Source organism: Anabrus simplex, chromosome 10 (genome assembly GCF_040414725.1).
Source record: "Anabrus simplex isolate iqAnaSimp1 chromosome 10, ASM4041472v1, whole genome shotgun sequence".
Taxonomy (NCBI): Eukaryota; Metazoa; Arthropoda; class Insecta; order Orthoptera; family Tettigoniidae; genus Anabrus; species Anabrus simplex.
In genome coordinates, this window is record NC_090274.1 from 50,732,396 (window position 1) to 50,754,379 (window position 21,984).

Sequence of the window (21,984 nt, forward strand, 5' to 3'; positions counted from 1 at the left end):
TAGTAAGCAGTCTGGCCTATGCTGACGACTTGGTCTTAATGGCAGATTGTTCCAAAAGCCTGCAGTCTAATATCTTGGAACTTCAAAATAGGTGCAATGAGTATGGTATGAAAATTAGCCTCTCGAAGACTAAATTGATGTCAGTAGGTAAGAAATTCAATAGAATTGATTGTCAGATTGCTGATACAAAGCTAGAACAGGTCGATAATTTCAAGTATTTAGGTTGTGTGTTGTCCCAGGATGGTTATATAATAAGTGAGATTGAATCAAGGTGTTGTAAAGCTAATGCAGTGAGCTTGCAGTTGCGATCAACGGTATTCTGTAAGAAGGAAGTGAGCTCCCAGACGAAACTATCTTTACATCGGTCCGTTTTCAGACCAACTTTGCTTTACGGGAGCGTAAGCTGGGTGGACTGAGGATATCTTATAAGTTAGAAGTAACAGACATGAGAGTAGCAAGAATGATTTCTGGTACAAACAGGTGAGAACAATGGCAGGAGGATACTCGGAATGAGGAGGTAAAGGCTAACTTAGGAATGAACTTGATGGATGAAGCTGTATGCATAAACCGGCTTTGGTGGTGGGGTCATGTGAGGCAAATGGAGGAGGATAGGTTACCTAGGAGAATAATGGACTCTGCTATGGAGGGAAAGAGAAGTAGAGGTAGACCAAGACGACGATGGTTAGACTCTGTTTCTAACAATTTAAAGATAAGAGGTATAAAACTAAATGAGGCCACAACACTGGTTGCAAATCAAGGATTGTGGCGAAGTTTAGTAAATTCACATAGGCTTGCAGACTGAATGCTGAAAGGCATAACAGTCTATAATGATTATGTATGTATGTATGTATGTATGTATGTATGTATGTATGTAATTACTTCTCTTTCATTCAAACTGCACAGTGCCATCATTCTGCACCATGTAATATCGTATTTCACCATCATTCTGCACCATGTAATATCGTATTTCAAAGTGACAGCAAGTCAGGTAATTACAAGTTGGAAGGGTTTTCAAGGTATTGAAAAAATTGTAGGAATCCTCTTCAGATGATGTAAATGTTCATATCAGTGAAGAGATGGCGATTTATGCTATCAATCTACATAAGGAAATGTCATGAAATGAAACATACATTCGCTAGATTTTAGCAGAAGTTCAGGTTTATATGTTCCCAAATGGAAAGAGGTCATACTATTCCAAACTCTTTACTTAGAAAAATAAAACACTGATTCAGACCAATTCATACATACATGGAAGGCAGAGATCTTCATCTTCAAAAATATACCGATTCCATCTCAACAACTTCAAAACTTTACAAGCTAGAACAAACTGAATTTAGGCCTACAGGGGTCTACACCAATGCATGGAGGTCAGCAGCGTGTATCAATAGGTCTTTACAATGTATGGAGGTCGCTCTCTAGGGGTTAAAAAATTCCAATTCCTTCCTTACAGAAAATGCCCATTGCAGAGTCGGGAATTGAACCCGGACCTCTGCCGTGGCAGCCAGCAACACTAGCTGCCGCTTCACAGAATTAGACAAATTAATAATAGATTTTATTCAAACACAATATTTGTCTATGAAAATACCTTCAGGTCCGAGAGTAGGTCGGCCCATATTTCCTGTGGTCATGCGTCTGCGTATAGTTCTTTCTGGCACACCATAACGACGCTCGGCTTCCCGAATAGAAATTTTCCCTTTCTTAATTTTGTTTACTGCCTCTAGCAGGTCAGTGGTACTCCATTGGCCACGTTGCTTTGCTCCCTTCCTTTTTTTATATACAGGTGGCATTATTAAACTTATAACTGAAAAGTAAAGGAAAAACAATTTCGTACAGTATAAAACTCGATACAAAGGGCAGCATTTCACCCTTGAGAGTACTGCGGTACGTGACCCAAAACTATGGGACAGATGCCGCACCCTGCTTTCAAGGCTGTATTGACGTAGGAATAACGAAATCCTCATAAAGAACATTGAAACCATCCAATATTGTCTATTAGAACTACTAAATACAAATGAATTGAGAAAAATACACACAACAAAACAATAAATTAAGGAGTCCCAAAAACTTTCACAAGGAAAATATTGTACTTACATTAATGAACATAGGTTTTTGTGACTCATTGTATTAAAATAAAGAAATAAATATGCGAACTGGATTAAAGCCACTTATATATTTAACAAAGCTGAGCTTTGCACCAAATGACATTGACCTTCATCAGGGGATTGAATGTCTACCATCAACAGTGAGCAAAGAAATTCTTCAGAGGAATGTGAAAGTCACGACCATACTATCCACAGACACCCCACTAACTGGACTTGGGAATTGTTGCGCTGTGCTGTGGTGGTTGGAAGGGAAGTTACTGATTCACACCCTCTGTCGACAGTTTCTTGAGTGCGTCACGCTTTGTTGAATATATATAAGTGGCTTTAATCCAGTTAGTATATTTATTTCTTTATTTTACTTGTTTAAAACCAGCAACACATTGAAAATATACATGAAAGCATGCAGACAAGTGATAGAAACCTTTGCTACTGAGTTAACTCAACTACTTTCAGCACACATAGTGACATCTAGCGCCAAACTTCCAAATTGAAAGGGGTGCGACAAGTCTACCAGTGCAGTACATCACCCAGTCTTGCCTTATCATACACTTCCTACATTGATGCTTGAAAATCTGTCAGGGTATCACCTCAATTAGTATTGGTTGCCCACCCTCCTGATAAAACCAGGGTAGGAATGAGGTCATTGGGTGCTGAGAAAAAAAGTGTTTACAAGAATGGGGATTGATGATGAAAGAAGCCACCTATATGATAATGTTAATCATCTTTTGACCTTTGCCCTTGTCTCTTCTTCTCTTACTCTCTCTTCTCACAATGATCTGTCATTGTGTTTATCCTACTGCATAATACTGTTAAGGTATGTTTTCTCTTTTGGGCAGTTTATAGATTTATTTACTCAAAGTTAGGTATTGGCAGACTGTACAGCCTAATAGTTATAAATTAACAGATACAAGGTGCTGCATGTCAGAAAATGAAAAGAGATGGCTTCATATATTTAAAAAAAAAAAACAAGTCTTCAGATAACCTTCTATTCAATTCTGAGAAAACCATCAAGTGAAGCATGAAACTAGTCCCCTGATTAATAAATTGTGTCCTATTTAATGCTTTTGATGTTTATAGAACACAGGACCCTGGAAAATACATAAAATACAAGTAATTTCTGCTGAAAACAGCCAGATACTAGGCATCAACATAGAAGTAGATGCAATATAAAAAATTTCCCGTCTGTCAAACAAACAAAAATTTCAAATAAATTATAACATTATAAACATACCTCTAAAAAATACACACTATTATACAATGAATGACTTGTTTCGTTCTACAAGAACATCCTCAGATTCTATCAAATCACTTAAATCACGTGTATGTATGTATTGTTTACGTTGCATAAACTTGTCAATGATAGAGACTTAGGTGATAATATGAGCAAGTATTAAATGAAATAGTGTGCGCATTTAGACGGTGCCTTCTTTCATGCAATGCCACATGCTGTATTGCAAGCCGCAAGATGCAAGAGTTGAAAGAACCATGCCTCTTCATGTTCACACAGAGAGAAATGAGGCGCGTGCAGTATTTGAAAAGGACGTCTAAATAGCTTAAATATGCTAGTGCCACTGCTGCTGCTCTGAAAATTATTGCTAATAAATGCAAACGTAATTGAAAAAGATGGGTGTCAGACTTCCTCCGCAATCAGAGTACGACATTAAATATTCTTCAAAACGTCAATAAAGATAACGATTTGTTTCATGATTTTACTTGGATAACTCCACATGACTTTGAGATTCTCTTGCAGTGGATTGGGCCATTCATAAATAAGGAAAGCACTAAGATGAGAGAAGCCATTTCACTGTGCACGGGGTTAGCTGTGACTTTACGTTTTCTAACCACTGGTAACTCTTATCACATGGCATTTACAAGTTGTCATTGCCTATTTACAAAGTTCAAACTTTAATAAATAATAATAATGTTATTGGCTGTACATTCCACTAACTACTTTTACAGTTTTAAGAGACATCGAGGTGCCAAAATTAAGTCCTGCAGGAGTTGTTTTACATGCCAGTAAATCTACGAACACGAGGCTGACGTATTTGAGCACAGTTTGAACTTTAAAAATAAATCATGAAATCAAATGTTTGAAAGATTTACAACAGTCCTTCTACAATCTTCAACATAACCACTGCCTGATGAATCAGATGAAATGTTGTTTAAATTGATTATAACAGAATCAATAGTGGGGACATCTTCCTGAGCGCACCTTTCTCCCAATAATGTTTATCAGTTTTATTGGTGTGTCCAATCAATTTTTCCATAGGGCAAGAGTAACGGACCTCAAGGTTTATTGGCATAGACCCCACATCACCTCCATTGACCTTCCTCTCACTCCCTGGTTAGACATATTCACTTCAGCTATTTTATGTTTTACATATGCCCATATCGACTCTATGTGGTTAAACTCACAATGCGTGGTGGCCAGATGAGTTCAACGTCAGGACAAACTTGCTTGATGATCTGCTCGAGTTTCTTTTTGAGTGTCCGAATGTGTGGCTTGCGATGAGATAATGAGCTCCGCTTTATACATTTTTTTCTTTACTCTTAGTCACACTCCATAGCTAAACGGTGAACATGTTGGTTTTCAGATACAATGGTCCCAGGTTTGGTTACCGGCCAGCTCATTGAAATACTTTTTTTTGGTGCTATTTTTGCTTACGTCACACCGACACAGATAGGTCTTATGGCAACAATGGGACGGGAAAGACCTATGGGAAGGAAGCGGCCATGGCCTTCATTAAGGTACAGCCCCAGCATTTGCCTGGTGTGAAAATGGGAAACCTCGGAAAATCATCTTCAGGGCTGCCGACAGTGGGATTCGAACCCACTATCTCCTGGATGCGAGCTCACAGCTGCGCGCTCCTAACCACATGGCCAACTCGCCCGTTCTCATTGAAATATGTCTTCTCTCAGGGCTAGGTGATAGGGCTTATTCGAAGTGTACCCTTTCTTCTAGGTATCAATAGTAATGGAGGGATGTGTTAAACTTTTGAAATGTCTTGTATTTACAGTATAAGCTGATCGGGGGAAATAACACTCTTTGTCATTCCAATTTTACACCCCACAACACAACACATTCATTGCGAAGTAGCTCTACATGACAAAAACAGATGCATAGCAGTAACAGAGTTCAGTTGGCACAGAAAATAGGCCAACTGGGCAACACTGCTTGGCCGGTACACTGCTCTCTTCTCTCAAAATCACTCCATTAAATATAAGTCAATATAAAATTAACAATTTCATGCAGGCAATAAGCAGTTTTAATTTCAGCCTGACATTCTCATGAGGTTTATAACAAGCTGAATATTTTACTGCTATGATCGCTCACTAATGCTAAAATGTTGTTTCACAAAATTTACAACATTCTTTTTCACAAATATCAGATGAAATACACTTGGTGTGCATATCAACAATAAGTTACTTTAAGACGCATTACAGTTTGCTAACTATTAGATTGATACAAGGTTATGAATTTTCAAAGTCAGCGTTCCATTGGAAATAGAAAAAGTACTGGCACATTCTTTGATCAAAGTGCATTGAAATTTTAACCAGATACAATAAAAAATTCTACTCCACATAATTAAATGTAGAATAAAATAAGCTAAATTTTGATGCAGCTTGTCTCTATGTGGGACAAAGGATAAACTTTTTATTAACGTATTAACTTGGGTGTCTATACATTTTCCGAAACAGTAGATTGCACAAGTGACACATGGAGTTCCCCACACTGCTTGGGGAGTGCTTGCAACTACTTGCGTGTAGTCATGCACACAAGACTGACGCATGTATACAGACATGAAACTCATAAATAACGACAAGACTGACGCATGCGACGCTGATTACTTTAGCTTGCCTTGCCTCAGCTGCAAGCCTCAAGTTTTATGATAAAAGGCACCACCTAATGTACCTTAAGTAATTACAGAAGTTTTTCATTATGTTAATATGGTGATGTTGAATACTTATAAGATCAATATTTGTTAATACTAGTTCATATTATCACCTAACTCCCTATGACTGATAAGTTTACACAATGTAAACAGTACTCTACAAACATATATACCTATGACTTAAGTGATTGGATAGAATCTGAGGATAATCTTGTAGAACAAAACATGTCATTCTTTGCATAACAGAATTACTAGATCCTCTGATGAACAGGATTTTAAAATTTGAACCTGATACAACCACTAGAACAAAACTTATGGCTATTTTCTTAAATCAGTACAGCCTAATAATAACATTCTGAAATAATCGAGTCCATGGCATGGTATGATTAAGTCACCTGACCATTTGCCAATATGTTGAAAAGAACTGTAACCAATTAAATAGGTTTCAACTGGAGATTAAGGTTCATGTTATCATAGTAAAGTTAATGTGATTACGAGGGCAAGTCATTAAGTATCTGCAATTTCGCTCTAATTGATTTAGATTGGCTCCGAGGCATTGTGTTCTTACCAGCCGCCAGATGGCAATGTTGTCTATGTCTGAGGTAGTTTTCAGGGTTATCATATCAGTACAGCTTGTGCTGTTGTGTCGTAAAAATGGCCAGCTCAAACTGTTTGCATCAAGACAGAAGACTGTTCCGTAATAGATTTTTTGTGGTCTGAGGGTGTACCAAAAGCGGAAATTTACAGAGCAGATATTCAGGAGCCCATCGAGCACTCGTTCAATATTGGCATCAGCTACAGATGGACGCCCGATCTTTCCTCATGCTTCACGCTCGTGCGACCCGTTCTGAACTGTTCAATCCACCAGTAAACACTTTGCTGTGGCAAAACATTATCCCTGTATTGTGCTAAAAGTCTTCTATGAATTTCCACTCCTGGTACACCCTCAGTCCACAAAAAAATGGATTATCAAACGCTGTTCTTGTGCAAGCAGAGAGTGGCATGGCCATCTTTATGTCACAAGAGCGCAAGCTGTACTGATCTGATAATGCTGAAACCTACCATAGATGTGGACAATCATGCCATTTAGCAGCTGGTAAGCACACAATGCCACAGAAGCAACCTAAAGACAATTGCAGCAAAATTGCAAATACTTATTGACTTGTCAACATATATATATGTTTTTCTTTATTTATTACCATCTCAGTTCACAAGAAATGGCAAAGGAAAAGAGGTTTAAGAACCTGAGGTGAAGACATTGGAAAAGTAACTTCAGGCTAAAGAAATGCATATTAAATAAATTTTTGTCAACTGGTAAATTAGAAGATAAAACGGAATATCACAATAAGAGAGCAACAGCAAAAAGGGGAAGTCTAGAAAAAGCACATAGAAAGTTGGAAAAACTTTGTTTCCCAATTGGAATTTGATACAACTGGACCACTACCACAGATATATAAAATAATCAAGAAACTGAATATTGATTGAAGGAAGACATATGAATTACACTCATATAGCATTTGCATTTGTTGATTTTAAGAATGCATTTTAGCCAGTTGACTGAAATAAATTTCTCAATATATTAACAAAGGTAAATGTTGCACAACAATTAAGAGATAACAAATATAACATGTACAGTGACAAACTTCTTGCTGCAAAATTATAAAAGCATAACATGGAATGGGAGCTGATCAGCAGATGTGTGAGACAAGGTTGTAGACTCTCTCCTTTGTTTTTCATAATGCATAGGAACATCATACTACAGGAATGGAAGCATAAAATTCATGAATGAATACTAGTCAGCAGATATCTCACACATCCAGATGTTATACTCTTCAATGATGATACTGCACTGGTAGCATGATCAAAAGATGATCTTCAGTGGTCAGTAATATATATTTAGGAAATCTCTTCAAAATTCAACATGATCATTTTTGCTTTAAGGGGAAGGAACCTTTCCCTAGTAAAATCTATTTATATATTTTAGAAAGAGTCAATGATTTCAGTTATTAGAGATACAGTTTATCTGACCAAGGAGAAATGGATATATCTGCAAAAATAACTAAATATACCAGAAAAACAGGAATTATAAATGACATGATGAAGCCATCTCCTGACCAAATGCACACTCACATCTTTATAACACGTTGCTATGGCAGCGAGGCATGAATGATCAGAACTCATGACATTTGTGAATTAAAGCACATGAAATGATGTTCATGCACCGAACAGCAGATTATACAAAATAGGATCATAAAAGAAATGAATTTTGAAAGTAATAATCAATTACATCTATAATTACCAAGAAAACTGGAAATGTCACATTCAAAGGATGGAATCTGGAAGACTACCAAAAGAGATTCTATGCTATCAACCAAGGGTAAACAGATCTATAGGATGTCCAATGAAGCGATGGAGAGAAAGTGCAAGACTGTGATGGGACACTTAACCAAATACTTCCAAGGAAGATGATGATGACTGCAATTTATGAAGTAGTAGAATATTATATTAAAGAATGCAGCTTGACTCCAAGACCTTCCATGCCAGTATATACCTCTTTTGCCAACATACCAGCAGTGACTGCCCCTGAGTTATTCCAGCAAGTGAAACATGCACACATCTGCATTATAATGAATAACACTTAGAATAACATACATCTATGTATATGACAGGAATGATGGCAGAAATATTGTCCTACAGTAACAAGTAACATACCGTTGCCACCACTGGTATGGGGAGAGGTAGAAGTGTGGGATTCCATATCCCTCATTATGTGTTTCTTGAGGAGAGATTCTGTTTTGTAGACTCTTCCACACATGTGACATTTCCACCTCATTCTGTCCCTGGCTTCATTGACCTCCCCTTCAGCTTCACCAGTGCTGGTCACTTTGTTATCAAGAATGGTAGAAAATGATGAGAACTGCACCCTGGGCAAGAAAGGTATTATTATTATTTTCATTATTATTATTACTATATCAATGACATACTGAGAAAGGAAAATATGTTGGTCATCACTGAGGTATTATGAAATCAAGGACAGATTCTATAACTTGTATTGCAAAAATTATAGAAATCTGTATAAAAAAGAAACTCAACTTGTATCTTGAACTTAAAAAAAAGTCTATGATTATCAATATGGATTTAACCAGGGCTTGTCGACAGTAAATGTTGCAGTCGACATTGTAACTGTATTGTAGCAAGGTGTAGATGAAGATAAGTTTGCATCTGGACTATTTGTTAACCTTGAAGAAGCATTTGATACAGTTAACCAAGAATTGTTATAATTGAAGAAATTATGAAACATTGGCATCCATGGTACTGCATTAGAATGGTTTTGCAATTATTTGGAGAACAGAACACAGTATGTTTGTCTAAAAGAATATGAAGGTAAGAGACTAAATGTTGTTTACAGTATTCCTCAACGTTCAGTCTTGGGCCCATTGTTGTTTCTTATCTATTTATATATAATATTTCTCTTTTAAAATTAAGGTGATACTCCGGAGATAAAAAAACAAAAATTTGGTCGTTTTGGAAAATATTTTTATGACTGAAATTGAAACGATCGAGTTTCTTCTTACTTGTCACAAAATTATGTCACTGAAGTCAAACAAATTATAACTTTAATAATGCTTTGTTTGCCGGTCTGCACATATCAGAAATGGGCGTGGCACCTGCTGAAATGCTTTCTTAGGTAATGATGCCATTGTCATGTTTCCGTTCAATCAAATATGCCTGTTCTTTGCAATTAAGCATCCATGGGATGGACCAATACATTTATACAGACTAAAGCTGTACGATTTACATATTTCTGAATGAATTTATAAAGCCCATTATGGACTAATATTTCAGTACTCGATTGTCACTGTGCAATATTTTATGCTTGGATTGGTATTTCTGATGGTACTAAAATAGTGTGGACAACTAGAAATTTTGTTATTCTTGTATGTTTAATCTTTTTTTATGGGTTCTGCAGTGGTAGCCAGTCTGTCTTCTTTTGTGAAGTACACGCGCAAGTAACGTCTTGCAGTTGCATATCAAGAGACTGTTGTTATTGAAGGACAGTGTGCTGTAATAATAATAGCTTATATTCAAGGGACTAAACAATATGCGAAAATATAAATGAGCCTTACTAAACGATGAATTGCTGAACTTTTGATAGGAAAGAGATGGGGATGAAATGTTATCGGAATCAGATTGTTCTCACCAGGAAAGTGTCGCATCAACTTCAAGCCATGTATGTCCTGCACCTATACCCAAGAATCATGACATGACAGAAACTACAATCCCCATAACTTCAACTCAGGAAAGGTTGCATTGTGAAAAACAAAATGCAGGTGAATCATTTTCTGTTCTTTGGAGAAGGAGGAGAGACAAGCTTCCAGAGTTACCAGTATTCATACAGAAGCTGCTAAGAAAGGAAGGGAGGGGAAAAACATACTGTTCTGGTGTCTTTTAGGTAATGAATCAGGAAGAAAACATCACTTTAACTTTCCCGCCAACTGTAATTTTTACAATTAAATCCCATTCTTCTCCCATGCTATTCAGCCAATTGTGACAAAATTTGAATGTTATAAGTATCACAGCTACATTAAGAAACCTGCATATAGAATTTATGATTGCTGGATTTTTTAAAGTAGAGATTTTTAAGTCAAAAATTTTAGAACTTAAAAATTACAAAAATTTTAGTATGATATATCTCCTTATATAAATTATGCACAGAAAAATCATTATGTAGTGCTTTTAAAAGAAGTATTATCTACCTATTTGCAAATTTACATTAACATGTTAATTATATTTCATGATAAAATGGAATTAAAAATTTCAAAAATTCAAAAACTATTTTTGGAAAAACTATGAATTGTATATGAATGAAATTTTCATGATATATATACTTTTACATAGGTGATATTCCCACAAAGTTTTATGAAAATCCATGGATTAGGTAAAAATATATTTTTATCTCCAGAGTGTCGCCTTAAAGGAATCATCATTCTCTTTGCCGATATAAATATATTCTACACTGTAAACAACATACAAGAAATTATTATTTTGATGAAAGATGATATTGAACTCATCTATAAATGGCTATGCTTAAGTAAGCTTTTGGTAAATATAGAAAAATCACACACCTTCCATAAAATACATTCAAAAATTTTATTTCCTGATAGTATCTCAGTTAATAATAATTTTTATACATAGAGCTACATTCACAAGATTTCTACATTGATTATAATCCAGAATTTATAAAGGAATGAATGTATTCAGTTTGTCTGTAAGAAAATTCAGAAGAATAATTAGAGCACTGCAAAGACATAGATGCATTTTATGTCTGGCTCCATGGCTAAATGGTTACCATGCTGGCCTCTGGTCACAGGGGTCCCGTGTTCAATTCCTGTTAAGATCGGGAATTTTAACCATATTTGGTTAATTCCCTTGGCACGGGAACTGGTTACATATTTAGTCTTCTTCATCATCATCAGCATCACAACACACAGGTCGCTTACGGATGTTAAATCAAAAGATATGCACCAGGCCTCTCCAGACACCACACACCATTATTATAGATGTATTTTATGTTCCAATGCCTTCAAATCAGTTTACCACAGTCTTATTCAACAACGCTAACCCACACACTATCCTACATGTGTTTCATCTGGGCTGGTAGGTATAAAAAAATAGTTTAAAACCATTACAGATTTTAAAAAATGGAGCTATTTGTACTATATATGGCCTGCATCAATTAACGCCTACCTCTGAATTAAATAAAGTATCTAATATATGCCCTTTGGAAGGTGCTGTTTAATATTCATCCAATATTTTCATGTATAAGATAAAATGTAACTTAAGTCACTGTGATCTTAATGCAAATTTTAAGAAACAGATTCATGTGATACTCAACTAAAATCTATGTTACACTACCCACAACCTAATTCAACACAATATGGGATAAGAAGTGTCACACACAGTATGTTTAAAATCTTTGATAATATACCACAAAATATCAGACTAAAGAACTGGATGGCTTTAAGGCAAAAACAAAAGAATATTCATGGGATACATATTTTACTAATAAATTATGAACTTGTGTTGAAATGGCATTACTACTAGCAGTTGTATAGCCCACTGTCTTTATAATTATTAGTCAATGTATTTCATTCTTAGAATTAATGCTATGATTTAATTGTGAATTTAATATGTACTGCCCCTCAATGTGATCTTCTAGCTCATTATTGTTGAACTTCATTACCGGTAATGAAATAAATAAATAAATAATAAAAGGTAATGATATTAGTGTTATTTCTCACTTTTTCTCTGTGATAAATAATTCTTATGATTCTAGGTTTCCTTTTTGCTTTTCATCTTTAACCAGTTCTGTGTCCTGGAGTAGTGAGCCTAACTCTTACCAGTAGCACAGAGTTCTTTTTACTTAGTTCAAGGCATGGTCTGTAGTTCATTCAGCCCACATGAGAACAATTGAGGACTATCTGACAGTAACCACTGAGACAGCAGCCCTGGACCTGAAAGCTATGAATTAGGGACGAGACGATTTGTACTGCTGACCACACATCACCTTTAATCTGCAGGCATTTAGGCTGGGCAGCAGTTGCTTTGTATACCAATACCTATCAAGAACTGCCTCACAATGCAAATCTTTTTCATCAAGAGTATTCTTATCAATTCTGATCGCTAAGTTCACTGCTGTCCGTATGTTTCATGAACATGCAAATTTTACTTGTTGACTTGCTTACCACACACGAAAACTGAACTGATTTCTTTCCTTGCACTCCCTTTTCCCTTTTATGTGGAGGGGTGGATCATAGTCCACTTAGCCTACACAAAAACAATGGGCAGTACTGTTTGTTGACAAGGTCAATGCCTTTCCTGGCAAAAATCTTATTCATTATTGCATAATTTTCTGGTGGTTGGTATAAAGTATCATCAGGTTCCATCTCCAGACACATAAGCTCTGTAGGATAATATCGAAAAATCTCTACTTTTTTCTCTTTCCACCACACCTCTTTGATCACTGTGTTTCTGCCTACATCCCTTGTTTTATGTTTTCCACAACACAGTCCCTCCATCTCATTCAAGGCCATCCTGTAGCTTTCCTTCAACTATTCATATTCTTAAAGTCTTCTTTGGAATCTTCTCATTTTGTATTTGCATCACCTGCCCAAACCAACTTAGCTTTCCTCAGTCAGTTCTTTCTTACAGCTAATATAAACTCTTTCCTGTGGGAATCACTGCCAGAGAATGTGCGAGTATTGGGCAAATATCAAGTCCCTCTCCAAGCAGAAAACTTGAACATTGTGGTCCTTAGTTGGCCCATTCAAAGAAAGAAGAAGAAATTACCTCTATCTCTCCATTTTGTGTTCTTTCTGGTCCCTTCTTGTAGTGTTGTGTATAAATAAGAGGTGTGTTTAAAGACAAACATTCAGTCCCCAAGCTAAAGAGATTGACAAAATGCAATTCAACTTCCCATTATGGTGAGGAATAAAACCCAGGGCAATCTGAACATCATCAGCCAAGCAGCTGGCAAACAATGAAATAAATGTCATTCATTGAAAACAGAGTGCTACAAAAGCCAAGAACAGAGTCTGTGCAGTGTTTGTACCTAATTGCAGAAACTATTTTTAATAATTATAACGACTACTTACTCTTGCAGTGCACTACTAGTTATGTCCCACTTGCCACTGTAAGGTTCACAGAAGTCCTGAAGAAAAGATATAAAGGACCAGATATTATTAAGCATGTGGAATAAAAACCACATTAATATACAAAAATATACACAAAACTAGCTGTTGTACCCCTCCCTCACTGATGGGTTAGTTATGTACAACTGCAGCTGTACTCTCATCTAACAGAGGTGAGTGGCAAGCACAGACACAGCACACTTCAACTAACAACAGTCAGTCACTATAATGTTATTGCTGATTAGGACATGTAATTTAATACATAAAAGCATAATTTCCTGGAGACCATCAGAGTTGTGAGGAAAATGCTGATGACCTTTCTTGTAAGAAACTTAATTTTTAGTACACAATTTTGGCTTCATTTTCTAATGGGAATAATGTTCCTAAATATTTTCCTTTCAACAAATAAGACGTGAGCAAGTTTAGTAAATTTCTACATATCAAAGGTCACAATTTAGAAAGGGTAATTTATTGAAAAATGAGAGTAGTCCTTAGTTGTACCAAATAACCAATTTCAGCTCACTTGGTCCAGTCTTGCAGGTGTAACTAAGCAGAAAGCAGACACCATTTCTATTTAAGCTATTATGCAATATTTTTTTTTGCAAATGATATATTTTCAGTTCAATATTCTGAAATAAAACTGTCATGCTACAGTTCCCTCACAGAAGGTTCATGCAAAATGTAATGAAATGCCATCCCATGGTTTAGATGAGATGTCATTTTGGAAATCAATCAGAGAATTCTTATATATAAGGATGTATACTCAATGGCTCAAAATCTGGCTACCAAAGAAATACTGAATTTTATACATACACAAAATGTGCGGATATGCATAAACCAATGATAGCTGGTGGCCGAAGAGAAAATACCACCTGCACAACATGTCCATTGTAATTCAAACAGGGAATTTGAAAGAGAGTCACCTTCTGCTATGGCAAATTTTTGTGCGGTTGAGTGTAAAATTCATACCTAAACGCTTACCATAAATTCTGAAACCTTTTGTTTCAAAAATGTCCATATGTTCATTTAATATGTAAATACACATTTAGGAATGAAATGGTATTCATTATGTAGTAAAAAAAGTCAGTAGTTTAGGTGTAACTGAGCAAGAAAGAAGCAGGTTAAATTTTGCTCAACATGCGACCACTCACATTCCTTTTATCCTAGTGATCCTTGGCCGTTACAGAGGGGTACAACGAGGCGACCATCCTGTATTCACACTAATCAGAGGGAAAATTGGGAAGAGGAGTGACACTTCAAAAAATTCAGCATATTAGATTTGGCAGAACTCCTGTAACGGTAGATTTCCTGAGTATGTGAAAACAACTGGAAGTAACAAGGCTTAATGCAGTTCAGTCAACAATATTCTGGAAGGAAAAAGTGATTTTTCACAGGTGAAGTTATTTGTTTTCAGACCAACATTGCTAAACAGGAGTGAAAGCTAGGGCAGAGGTGGGAGGGGTTCAGGTTATCGTATACCGAGAAAGGAACAGACATGAAAGTGATGATTTATGGTATAAGCAGGTGGGAATAATGTCAGAAGGGTACTCAGAATGAGAAACTGAAGGTTAAGTGATGAATGAACTCAATGGATAAAGTAATGCATGTAAACATGCTTTTGTATTGGGGTCATGCAAGGTGAACGTTGGAGGGCAGGTTAAATAGGAGAACAATGAAATCGGCCATGGAGGGTAAGAGAGACAGAGGAAGATCAAGATGACAATGGTTACTCTCCGTTAATAATTATTTGAAGTTAAGAAGTGTGGAACTAAGCAACATCACAGGCATCACATCATACAATGAAGACTGAAAGACATAACAGTCTACAGTGAAGATGTATGTACATTGGATGATGGCAGTGATTCAAATACTTTTGAATGATTTTCAAGCTTAAAAAATGTGTTAGAAGTAAATTTTCACCTCAATATCAATCATAAGTTCTCTTTTCACATTTTCTGCATTGGCCTCCTCAATACTTAATTTAGCAGAAGCATTATCTGGTTCAGACTTTATCATCAAGTGATTGGTGGGTAAATGCACATACTTCTCCTGAAAAAAAGAAAGAAGGATTAAATAGGCAAAAAAGGGCATTAAAAGACGGCCCTAGAAGAAGTCGCTGGAAAAGAAAATACAAATTATCAAATAGTAAAAACATAATAAGAGTTATGATAGAATATTTTGTTAGTGTTATTAATCATTTTATTTATTTATTTATTTATTTATTTATTTATTTATTTATTTATTTATTTATTTATTTATTATGCCTTTATAGGTCGCGAAGTTAGGGCTCTTGGCCCTCTGTTACACTTAACCACTGGAGTGATACAGTTTGAGTACATCATATTATATAGTAAATAATAACCTACACAAAAATACATTACACTTTTGTAACTCACATTAATCCGATCTTCCAGTCATACCAAATGGACCTATTCTTAAACTAACTCAACTCACTCATGATCCTCAGATCTTAAGGCTGACATTCTATTACCGATCTACAGAGGTGGTGGTTGTGAGCTTCCCGCATGCACAGCAAGGATTGCACAGGCCACAAAGCAATATGATTCAATGCTTTACGAAACTGTCATTAATTGCATCACAGCAAAAACAGGGACCAATTTTTCTTTCATCAGTAACTGTGCACCACACTCCTACATTTTGGTTAAGAACGGGTTTATCATGCAGAATATTAGGTTTTTCAGAACTCCTGTATTGGTAATCTTTCATATTAACAAAACTGCATAATTGAAACCATCAGAAAACAAAATGAGATGGGGATCAATAACTCCGTTATGCATAATATTAATAACGCATTCACAGAATCATACCTGACACTAGGTTAAATTTTTTACATTGCAGTAAACCTACAGGGTTGTAACTTTAAGTCCATTCACACTGAGCAGTAGTAAATTGCTGTGGTAAACAGTGCAATGTCGGTCGAAAACTTCTGTGATTACTGTGCATCTATGTCCACTTCTTATCTCGGACCCTGCTCATTTCCACATGCACATGCAGATCATAAAGTAACACTTGCTGTGAAATAGAATACTTAGGCCAATTTTAAACTGTTGCTTTTTTAACATTCTACTGTACATGTACAGATTTAGCAGCTATGTAGTTCAGGTTGATAAAACACTTACAGTTTACATAAAGCTCAGGATTCTAGACTTGTTGGCCATAACGTTACAAGAAATACATTTCATCTCAGCTCGCGTCAGTACAGTGGGCCCAGCAGGGGAGTAAGTGCTTCTTCCAATTATTTCTTCCTCTGTTCCATCCCATTCTACACCTCTTGTTCTAATTTCCCCATTTTCCCTTTTCTTTCTTGACTTTCTCTATAAGCATCCATTTGACTTTGCTTGATCTTCAAGTTATTTTCTACACTGTTTGCACTTATTACAAAATTCAATGCTTTACGAGATGAACTTGTGTCCTCGTTTTTAAGTTCCATTATATTTACTAACTTTAAATATAATGTAATATTCAAATGCCAAAGAAATCATTATGCTTACATGACGCTTTGTATTAGAAGACCTCAAGGCTACTTTTAATGTGTTTTGTTTATACTTTCTATCAAGGATCAATCATTTTGAAATGATACTCTATGCAGTTGGATTTAACAAAAAATAAAGAAAGAGTCTAGAAAAGTCCTGCAGTGTTCATATTATTTTGCATGCCTTATTTTATACTTCTTACGGTCAATTTTAACTTACACATTTGAATATTGGATCAATTGTAATTGTCTTCATCAGCTGAAGATGTCCCTAACTACAGGATGAAACATGTACTGAAATATTTCAGATTTTGTAATGCATTACTTTTTAATATTTAATGTAATGTATTGAAAAGGTCGACTTCTCCTTTAATCAGTATTAAAGCCATAGCCTTGCTGGATATTTTGGCTGTACTGGACCCACTCATTTTCTGTTCACCTGGTATAAGTAATAGAAAGGCAAGAACAGATTATTAAATTGTTGGTTTTACAATGCACTAACTGCTTCCATAGTTTCTGAAAACGTCAAAGTGATGGAATTTCTTCCCGCAGGAGTTCCTTTATGCACCAGTAAATCAAGTGACATGAACCTGATGTATTTGAAATGAAAGGTCATGTCCCTGCCATTTAGATTCCATGTAAACCTGGAGATCCCATGGTTATGATCACTGTATCAACAGCCATGTAAAACTACAAGCTTGCTCTTTTAAAAATTGAAATAGATTCCCATTCTTCTGGTGGTTTGTGTGGACCTGTAGATCATTTGGACGTCCCATATTCCTGGAAATGCCAGGCTCAGACAGTAGAGTACTGACCGAAGCTAATGAAGCTGGTGTCAGTAGATTTACTGGTACATAAAAAAACTTAGTATCTTGCAGCATCCAATAGCTGCATGCGTCGTTGGCAAGACATAAAGCCATATTTCTCACAATTGATATAGTTTTAGAGGTTGCGTGTCATTGCACCCCTCCTCCTTCCACAGGGCATTCCTGAGATTAAAGTTGCTGACTACGTTCATGTGCCCCAGATAAAATACTGGAAGGGGAAGGCCGTCAATATTTCAGCAAGACACTACACCTGCGAACATAGCTGTGATGACAAGATTTGATGGCAGTCAGTCTGCAAGACCTTATCATACCTTAACATACATGTGGCCACCTTACTCATGCACTAGATTATGTGTGAATAGGGCATCACTGAAAACCATAAAATTGTAGTCAGTTGGACATACAACCAATAACATTATTATTATTGAAAGGGCGACTAATAAACATTCTCACAATGTGACTGATTCACTAAACGCTGCCATAACCCAAGTTAAATACAGTAATAATGGACACTAAATGATTCATGCATGTCAACGATTCCAGCAGTGCCATGAAGCCATCATTGTAGCTAAAGACAGTTATTTCGAATATAAACCTACACTCCAGCCATTACTACATCTGTCTTTTGCAGACAAATTATTTAGCCTTTTGGTCATCTAAACAAGAGATGTGATTTCTCTGCCAGTGGGTAAAGCTCAACATCAAAATTGTACTGCAGGCAGCCCAAATGGCATCAAATAATAATGACTGCAGAAAGTTGCAGAAATCTTATTGTTATTAAGTAGACCTGTCATTGTGTTTAACTGGTTGTATGTCCCTATGTTGCTATACATGACTTGAATTGGCACTTGCTTACATACTGTATATTTATCAGTAGACCTTGGGTTTTTGGGCACCAAAAAATTTTATTTTACATGCCTAAAAGAGGCTTCCAAATATATAAAAATAGGTTCTAAAATATATTTTAGGCAGCTTCAACTTTAAGCATTTTAGTTAGCGTTTAACAATTCAAACACCATGTTTATTTTGCTAAATTGATATTGACACTTCAGAGGGTAAATATATAACATTTCACTCAATTCTTTGCCACAAACATCGCAGAATATTATTTTACCATCCGATGTGAAGTAGGGAGACCTCTGTAAACACTGTTTAATTAGATATAACTTGGAAGCTGACATTTCAACATAATGCACCTACTGAACAAACGGACAAATGAAATGTTCTTGCAGAATGGAATGAAGAGTTTTGTTTCCTCCCCCGCCTCATGACACACAGACTGCGGGTGTGTTTGCTGCGGGAGGTTCTCAAGGACTTTTGTGCGGTATGGTTTACAGCTTCCCGATTTTAAGATTTCGTTCAAAACGTACTTCAAGAATACTTACCCTTCAAGATACTGAAAATCAGTCAGCAAATATTTTAGTCTCTTGGAATAAATTAAAAGCGTTCAAAATTGATTTAGCATTAAATATATACCAATTACAGGAATTTATGCAAATATTGGGCCGATTGCAGAAATGATGACTAGTTTTAAGCCATAGACAACATCTAACTAAACAACCTCTATGTCAATCACAATCTTCCATTTCGTAAACAATGTTCAGCCTGTGTTTAAAGTTTCAATTTTGGTTTGAAAATGGAAATAGAAGTATCTTCCCTGCAAGCTTGTCGCAACCAATGAAAAACGCGAGTGCGCACGCCAAATGTTAGTCAGTAATCATCTTTCTACACATTACTCAAATATGGATAAGCATGAGCACGACTTTCCCACAGATAAGAATATCGCTTTCGGTGAAGCGACATGCCACCATACAAGGAAGTGTAGCTTTGATTATAGTGTTGTTACGGTGAGTTTAATGTAAATAGCTTCTGCGAAGGGAAGATGGAACTGTAATACTGTGTATCCGAATGAGTTGTATGGGCCATATGGATTTAGCTTGTATTCCAGATGTGATACGCTCGAAATGCACCACTGGCAGCCCTGAAGATTCTTTTCCATAGTTTCCCCATTTTTACATCAGGTAAATGCTGGGGCTGTTATGGCCACAGCTCTTTCTTCCCAGGCCTTGCATTTTTGTATCTCACGGTTGTCGAAAACTTACCTGAATTAGCATGGGAAAAAACCCCCACATACAACCTACTTTTTAGTGTCCCTAGACTATTATGTTTGCTTATTTGGAATTGCATGTTATAGATGAATCCATCCTGGTTAATGTACGTGACAGACCTCTGATGATCAGGACAAGTTATTCTGATATGGATATAGTGGAAGTGACTTATAATTCTAGCCGGCCCCTTGGTGAAGGGGTAGCGTGCCTGCCTCTTACCCTGAGGCCCCGGGTCCGATTTCCAGCCAGGTCGGAGATTTTTACCTGGACCTGAGGACTGGTTCGAGGTCCACTCAGCCTAGGTGATTAGAATTGAGGAGCTATCTGACGGTGAGATAGCGGCACCGGTCTCGAAAGCCAAGAATAACGGCCGAGAGGATTCATCGTGCTGATCACACACCACCTTGTAATCTGCAAACCTTCGGGCTGAGCAGCGGTCGCTTGGTAGGCCAAGGCCCTTCAAGGGCTGTAGTGCCAAGGGGTTTGGTTTGGTTTGGACTTATAATTCTGGGGAAATTATTCCAAATATAATAAAATGTATCAGCTGCGAAGAATCGTAGTTGAGTTGACAGTTACCAGACTGTCCCTTGTGTCATATGTTCATAGTACATAACTTTTGATTGTTATTCACTCCTAAAATTTGAGATTAAACAGTGTTTTCGGCAATGTTTAAATATGGCCGGTTGAACATCGGTTTTAGACAGTGTCTAATTGATAAATAACGTCTTTGCAATGCGGCAGCCATACTCAGACACTGTTTAACAGTTAACATTGTCTAAATACCATTTCTGCAATTGGCCCATAGGTTCTAGCATAAATTTATCCATTTTTAGGCATTATAGGACCACCAGTTTTAACTTTATAAGTAGAGAAGCATGTATATACAACTTCATTTTAAGGTACCTCTTCAGGAACAAAATACGTTTTTAGCTAAAATATGAGGTCTATATATCAATAAAATTAGTAACAAATAGGCCACTCACCAAATTATAAGACTTCTCTCTATCTGACAGCCAGCCTGGCTCACATTTGATGAAGTGAGGTTCCTCCATATTTTGTCAATAATCTAGAATTATAAAAACAAAGCAAAACAAATAACAAAATTTATTAAAATTATCTCTCTCATATTTCATCATTTTAACACTAATAACAATGTTATGTGGCCGCAAGAGAGCCTTGGGGTAGGTCTTTTGAGCTGACGCATGTAGGCGATCTGTCTGTCAGATGGGATGGAGGACCTACCAAGTATGTTGAAGACTGCAAAAGTGAGATATTAATAACAGTAAAGGTGCGTCCACACCACGATGTTTTTTTGTGAACTTTGTTAACAAACACTGTCAATCAGCTATGTTCATGAACATTTTTAACTGTTAATAAGCAGAATAGCATGTTTGTTAACTTTTCCAGCATGTTGATAAACAAAATATCTTTAACTTTTTGAATGTAACTTTTCATTAACTTTTTGTGCTTTCAGTAATATTTCGGTTTGCACGTGCACAAGAACACAATTACAGCATGCAAATTTGTAGCATGGAATACAATGCTTCCTTATTTCTTCTAAAAATTGGCTCTCGAATCCCAAGCAAAAGTTCTGATATACAATATTTTTAATTCTGTATGATATTCTTTTAGCTGCGTTCTAATGTAGTTTCATTTCCAGCTTCGCTCCTCGCTGAATAACCTAACCTTCGATAATCACTTGTACATAATATTTTCCTAACTAGGTTAAATGAAAATTTTTAGTATTTCGTACCTTTACCAATTCCTTGAATTTGTGGCATCAAACACTTCAGGCACAATAATTGAAATAGCTTGTTTCGATACTGCAGACAAATATATGTGATATGTCTGAGTCACCAGTTGCTAGGAA

General features: G+C 36.3%; 2 protein-coding genes across 4 annotated transcripts in view; one reads left to right on the plus strand and one right to left on the minus strand.

Annotated features, from left to right (window-relative positions):
* The window catches only part of LOC136882049 (zinc finger protein 665-like), a 93,718-nt gene that overhangs the window by 29,464 nt on the left and 42,270 nt on the right, over positions 1-21,984 (plus strand). The window lies entirely within an intron of this gene.
* LOC136882347 (uncharacterized) overlaps positions 1-21,984 on the minus strand; it is a 37,394-nt gene that overhangs the window by 3,034 nt on the left and 12,376 nt on the right. For all 3 annotated transcript variants that reach the window (XM_067154944.2, XM_067154948.2, XM_067154947.2), the window contains exons 2-6: positions 21,098-21,180; positions 15,607-15,735; positions 13,651-13,706; positions 8,708-8,919; positions 1,586-1,801 (exon numbers count right to left, since the gene is read on the minus strand). In XM_067154944.2, the coding sequence (XP_067011045.2) occupies positions 1,586-1,801; positions 8,708-8,919; positions 13,651-13,706; positions 15,607-15,735; positions 21,098-21,166 (682 nt within the window). In that variant the 5' untranslated portion in view covers positions 21,167-21,180. The remainder of the gene's footprint in view (positions 1-1,585; positions 1,802-8,707; positions 8,920-13,650; positions 13,707-15,606; positions 15,736-21,097; positions 21,181-21,984) is intronic.